Source organism: Emydura macquarii, unplaced genomic scaffold (genome assembly GCF_026122565.2).
Source record: "Emydura macquarii macquarii isolate MOO-44397 ecotype Brisbane River unplaced genomic scaffold, CSIRO-AGI_Emac_v2 contig_2636, whole genome shotgun sequence".
In the NCBI taxonomy this organism is placed as follows: Eukaryota; Metazoa; Chordata; order Testudines; family Chelidae; genus Emydura; species Emydura macquarii.
This window is the reverse complement of record NW_027132773.1, coordinates 38,597,902-38,604,943: the sequence shown is the minus strand read 5'-3', so window position 1 is coordinate 38,604,943 and position 7,042 is coordinate 38,597,902. Positions and strand designations below refer to the sequence as shown.

The 7,042-nt window shown below is 36.3% G+C and overlaps 1 protein-coding gene across 1 annotated transcript in view; it reads right to left on the bottom strand.

The window, feature by feature from the left end:
• Positions 1–602: 602 nt before the first annotated feature.
• Positions 603–7,042, bottom strand: part of ORC5 (origin recognition complex subunit 5) — a 133,796-nt gene continuing 127,356 nt past the window's right edge. The window contains exon 15 of the mRNA XM_067563998.1: positions 603–1,149. Coding sequence (XP_067420099.1) covers positions 1,104–1,149 — 46 coding nt within the window. The 3' untranslated portion in view covers positions 603–1,103. The remainder of the gene's footprint in view (positions 1,150–7,042) is intronic.

Here is a 7,042-nt window from a genome sequence, read left to right as displayed (position 1 = left end):
ACTTAAGTGTTGAAATTTCTCAGCAAGTATGAGAAATGCTTTATATATGATGATGTATGTTCGACTTTTTGCCTATTTCAGACAGCAGTGTTTTCTCTGCTAAGAATAGGGTGCAACAGGTACATCCTGTTACTTGCTGAATCTTTTCCTTCCATACACATGTTGCTGCCGCAGAACCCATGCTGCACCCCATACATTGGCTTTAAAGTGTACGTACAAGTATACTTCAAACTAGACTGCTTTGCTTCCATAACACACTACAATAAAATATTTCCATTGAGAACTGCACAAGAATTTGCACTCAAGAAAACTGGCTCAGCTCAAAAGAACTACCAAAATATTTAAATAAAAAGCTCCTTGAAAGCTGGTGAGTGGAAAAGCCCTGCCACAATTGGCATCTAGCAGAGAAAATGATAGCTTTAAAGTCATACATTTTAAAATCTGATTTTTTTAAAACCTTGGTAAAGAGCAGGTTAACATTTACAAGTGGGTCTCAAGATAAATTCTGCTGATAAATTTGGGGTTTTCCTATCATTATAATCCCTATATATGTGAATTGAACAGCTAATCTATATATGATTTACAGATAAGCATACAGCAGCTTAAATACGCACTTACGTTTATTATATTTTGCTACTCCACTCTCTTAAAATGGTGGCCTTTGGAAAAACGGCTTTGGCAGGCAATTGCAAAGATTCCTGTGGAGAGGAAGTGAAAAGACTGGGCATACAAACAAGGGCTGCTGCCATGTTCAAAGCACAGGGGATAGTTCATAGAGCAAAATGCAGTCCTAAGTAAATGGGTTTCAGGCAATTTCAGTGTTAAGATAACATCATTAAGAGTAGAACAGATTGTGCTCAAACCCTGCTGTTTATAATTAACACATTGCTTCCAAATACTCCAGGGTCTCTGGTAAATAGTCCTCTGCTCAGATCCACCCAGACCAATCAGAATATTTTCATCAGATTGCATGCTGGGCCAGCACCTGTTTGGACAAATCCAGTGGAGCCAAAATGCTCCTCTCCCTGGCCAGCTAAGTAGATAGAGAAACACAGCTTGCTTTAGTCATTGTCATAGTGTCCATATGGCTGTGAGGCTTGTTTTCACAAGAAATCGTACAAGTACTTTATTATGTCGAAGTTCACGGTCCTGTAAACAAAAACATACAGCATTTTAGAACAATCACCCCTAAAGTGCTCAGACTGTATCTGGTTTGGAGACAATGCACACAAGACATTCTTCCCAACAGATAGCAACCAATTCCTCAAAGATAAATAAAATGAAGACTGTGAATTACACAGAATTTAAATTCTAACAGGATACCATTATTTACTGTATGAAAGTTTTTTGATTATTTAAAATTTAAAATAATTATTATTTAAAATAATCAGTAAAGTAAATCCCTTACCAAGGATTTAAAGATTGAAAGTAAGAATCATTAAGCTAATTTAGATTTAAGTTGACAGCAATGTATTTCTTTAGCCTGGTAAACACGATACACTAGTTGGAGATGCAGAGCAGCAATCTTTTAAGCTATTAAACATTTTGTTCCTCTTCCAAACCACCTGTTTTAGCATTATGTACTGCATAACTTCTTCATCTGTACTCATTTGCAGTCTGCGTTCTTTCAGTCTTGACACTAGTTGACCCATGTTCATAGCTAAATTTGAAAGATCCAAGAACGCTACTCAATAGGATAGAAGATTTTAATGTATACTTTTGTACTTTGATGGCAGGCAGAATGAAATAGCAGTGGAGTAAAACATATAATTAATTTTTTTCTCCAAACTCATTCTGCTGTACAATCTAACATTCAGATATTGGGGGTTACTATTTGAATAAATGACCAAAATTACTGGATATAATGACAAGTATAAAATTAAAAAAGTATTCAGTGCTGCAAAAATAGCTGATCACAATGCAAAGCAAAGATTAACTAATTAGATGTCTTATTTGTCAGGCCACTCATTTAATATTCTTGGCTCACACATCACTTTGCAATCCACATTTTAAAAAAGTTTCTACAAAGAATTGGGTACAGAAAATTCAGAAATTCCTGAGATATATAATCATACATTTTCTGAAGTTTACTTAAAACTATTATAACTCTAAAAGAAGCGAACAACTATGGCAGTAACATTTTCTGTAATGTCACACAGAGGTACAAGTAAGTACCTTATTTAAAAGGCTTTCTACAGTAACACTGCCACTCTCTCTGATGAATGTTAACCTTACCAGCTATTAAACGAAACACTATTTAATCATTGTGTCATCATTAGTATCAATAGTGACTGTATGAGAAGGCCTGCCAAATTCAACACACACAAAAGCTTCTTCCTACAATTGCAAAGGAAGAGATGGATAAACCTAGTTCTTAAATTTGGAGGTAGTTGAACAATAATTTAAAAATTCTAACAATGTATGTGCCCCTTTCCTTTACACTATAACAACCAAAAAATGTAATAGCATGAGGCAAACAAAGAAGGAGTTTGTCTGCAGAAGATAGGAAGACCCACTGAAACATTGTAAAATAGTGTGATAAACGGAAGTCTGCAGCAGAGAAGAAAATGACTGCACCAGGTAGTGCTGACCATGTAGGAATCCTATGGGGAAGAGAGGTGTGATTTTGTACCTCTCCTCAAAGGTAACCTTGCAAACTTTAATTTTTGCTTCAAAACACAGGGAAATTCGATTTGATTTTTTTCTTGTAGAAAAAGAGAAAAACTGAAGGGCTTGAATGAAAGAGAAGTCATTAGTTTTTGTCCTTTGAATACATCAGGCTTGCATTAGGAAATATGATGGGTAGTGGAGATAAGAAATCAGATGACTCCTACAACTGGGACTTTATTTAACAGCATTTTGTTTTAGCACTATCAAATCAAGGCATGAGAAATCAATAGCCTGCTTGCTTAAGACCTGCTTTGACTGAGATGGTGCATAAGCTCCTTTTTTTTCTGCTGCTGATAGGATGACCTCTCTCCCACAACAGGGAGTAGCAAGCAGACAAATAGAAACTAAAGGTAGGTGCACTCTTGCAAAGTAGCACTATCTGCTGCAGTTTGCAAATGAATCTTACTAGATCAAAGAGATATGTTTCACCCTGCAACTGGCACCATGGAGATTAGGTGGAAAAAATCTCGTCTGTAGAATTACAGCATCCATCAATTTCTTTTGTAACTACTGGCTGTCACTTTTAGAAAAACATGACAGACGGGATGGTAAGGGAATAGAAATCATGGAAATGGACAAGGAAAGAAAATGAGAAAGATATCAGGAGAAATAATACAGAGATTTTCAGATTTCAAGGCCAGAAGGGACCATTGTGATCATCTAGAACTTTCCCAAAATAATGCTCAGAGTATATCATTATGAAAAACATTCAGTCTTCTTTTAAAAATTGTCAGTGATAAAGATTCTGCCATGATTCTTAGTAAATTACTTCAATGGTTAATTACCCTCATTGTTAAAAATGTACACTTTATGTCCAGTCTGAATTTGTCTAGTTTCAGCTTCCAGTCTTCAGAACATGTTATATATCACTGTTAGATTGAAGAGACCATTATTAAATATTTGTTCCCCATGTAGATACTTATAGATTATACTCAAGTTACCCCTTAACCTTCTCTTTGTTAGACTAAAGGAGTTCAGTCTAGTTAGCTTCTTAATAAAAAAAAGGCATGTTTTCTAACCCTTTAATAATTCTCGTGACTCTTCTCTGTATCCTCGCCAATTTATCAACATCTTTCTTGAACTGTGGGCACTAGAACTGGACACAGTATTCCAGCAGTGGTCACACCAGAGCCAAATATGGAGATAAAATAACCTCTCTACTCCTACTCAAGATTCTTCTGTTTATGGATACAACGATCACATTAGCCCTTTTGGCAACAGTGTTACACTGGGAGTTCATTTTTCAGATGATTATCCAGCACCCTCAGAGTCACCACTTCCCAGAATAGAGTCTACTATCCTGTAAGTATGGCCTACATTCTTTGCTCCTAGATGTATACATTTAGCCATATTAAAATGCATATTGTTTGCCTGAGAACAATGTAAAAAGTGATCCAGATTGCTCTGAATTGTGAGCTGTCCTCTTCATTATTTATCACTCCTCCAATTTGTGTCATCCGCAAACTATCATTGATGATTCTTCCATGTTAAATAAGCATAGGACCAAGACCCAATCCCTGCAGAAATCTACTAGACACACACTCACTCAATGATGATTCCCTGTTTACAATTACATTTTCAGACCTATCAATTACCTATCTAGGTATTTGTATGGCTCCATCACTATAGCATCTCAGCATGTCCAACTATTTGAAAATAGAAATAATCTCTCCCTTCTTCTTTCAGTCTACAGAAAAATAACTTGATTCGTGCTGTGTGCGCACGCATGCCTTACCGAGAGAGAGCTAAGCTAATTGCATTCTGAAAGTGGTGAAGACTGTGACAACTGCTCTCTTGCAGGAGTAAGTTCCACAGTGTAGGTCCTGCTCTTGTGCTCTGAGCCTCTCTATGCTGCTGGACAGCGTCATGGTTCCAATGGAATGTACCATTGGTGGGAGATCACACTGCAAAGGGAGAGCTAATCTCTCAAGTGCCCAGGTTCAAACCAAAGGAGCACTTTGAATATCAAGAGAGAGTCCTTGAACTGGATTCTATTAATTCAGATCCAGAGCAAGAAGCAGAGCACCAGAGTGTGCTCACAGCAATCTATGTTGCTAAGCAGATGAGCGGCTGTGTTTTGTGGGAGCTTTTTCAAGACATCATTCATGTGGCTTAATTCCTGGGCATAGTGAGTTACAATAATAAAGCCCAAGGTCACGACAGTATGGATCATACTCTAGCCAGGCCCTGAATCACATAGCATGAGGCCCAATTTTCTGGTCAGTTGCATGTGCAACTGGGTGTCTTTTGCTGCCAAGACTATTTGGATATCATCAAGGAATCTAAATGAACCCAAGGCTATGGGTCACAATCTAAAGGCAGATTCCCTCAATAGCTGGATGTGTTAGAGGTGAATAGTTCTTTGAAGTGCTTCCTTTCCTCCTGCCACCATCCCATATCTTGTCTGGGTTGAAACATTGGCTAGCTGCCATCCAAGAGCTAATTCTATATTTGATTAGACATTGAGAGAGGTGGATAGGGGTGTTTATATTTGATGCAAAGGAGATGCAGGGATGATTGATGTCTATATACTGCATATACTTTTCTTCCTGGGTTGTTTCACCAACTCTAACTGCTTTGTATAACTAGTGACTAGAATGGGGAGAGCTTGAGCCTTGTCAGAGACCACAGGTAAGTGAGGGCTCTAGAGGAACAGACTATGTTTTGCTTTCTTGACTTAGCTTATATAAATTGGAGATCACAGGAAAATGAGTGTATAAGAATTCTTATAATCTATGTTGGTTTTTATATATTGTTGGCAACAAATATAGTGTTAAGTACTAGGTATTAACTATGGTTGGGCTACCATAATGTGCTTTTTGACAATGCAGTGGATCGACATTTTAGAGCAATATTTTCATAGAAAGAGTCCTGATCTGTGTTAGAGACAAAGAGTGTAGATTATAGTATTAACAATTGGGGTTTTGACTTAAGTCTGATAATTTAAAACTGAATGAACTAAACTTATCCCTCTAATTCCACTAGCAATTAATGCAGTGCAGTTTCTAACCTGCAGGCTGGTATTTTGTTGAGGCTGGTATACTCTTTGAAGCTAATACCAAAGCAATAGGAGAAGAACTGGACTTCCATGAAGCCAGTAGTTTTAGTGATGGTGGCTTGTCCAAGAATTTGTTGTTGGTGGTGTTAAATTAAGTGATTTAATTGGGTATTTTTGTTTTGCCTTTCTTCATATAATCTGGCTTCTTAACTGCTCATAAGACTTGTATTTTGTTGTATTCTGAATTTGATACAAGGTCTGTATTTGCATAGCTTTCTTTTGATGATCAATCATCTTGTTCTTCTGATTTGCTTGTTACAGCGAGTTCCTTTTCCCCATTGCAAAAACAGAAGAGAAAAAACAAATCATGTATTTTAAGAGCAATCCAAGGATATCTGTACCTAATAAGTATGTCTTGATTTAAGAGAGATGCTATTTGGACAAAATTCCGTGGTTAATTAGAATTTGTAACCTGAAATCTGTTAACAGATTGCTATTGAAAGCCTTTGGTGTTTTTTTTTTCATTAGTTTTGAAACTAATATAAAAGTAAATTAAAAAGACAATATTCCAGTATTCCTATTAGATATTATGCAAATTTATGCTCTTATTCTTCTAGGCAAGTCCAAGTCAATATTTAAAAATTCTCTTATGTTGTAACCTGAATCTAATATATAGTTCACAGGATTCCTCCTCAAAATCTTTATATGTTTTTAAGGTAATTCTGAAAAACACAGATGACTATAGCCAGAAGTCAAACATCAAAAGGTCAGAGTATCTAACTTGGCAAAGACAACTCCCTGGAAATTTCAGAAGACCTCGCTATGTTGCAGGAGCAGAAACTACAGCCACAGATTTCAAGTCACATCTGTCAAGCAAAAGGTTTCTGTCCCAATTGAAAGTAAGTACCTTATAAGTAAAAGAAAAACCAAAATCTCCAAAATAAAAAAAACACAATATGAGGAATATTTTTAAAGAATTTCAGATCACTTCAATTAGGCTGATTTTCTTTATTGTGTTTTGGACCAACATAACACATTGTAATATCAATGTATAGAAATGGCCGAATTATCTGGTATGAACACACTGACTATGTTTTGAAAACTAAATATAGCAAAATATGAAAAATTCTGTTCAGTCAAGATGCCAAGATAACTTAAAGGACAAAAATTAAGGGCTAATAGAAGAGCTTCTTTCCGGGTATTTCAAATTCACAATCACTTTGGTATAGACACAAACCTTTATGCCACTACATAAGTATGCTTTCTAGAAATTAGTGAAGTAATAATGCTCTACATTCTCATTGTGCACCCTTCAGGGTAAACTAAAGCAGAAAACAGCAGACTGAATCTCAGACTGAATCCAAATCCTGGTAA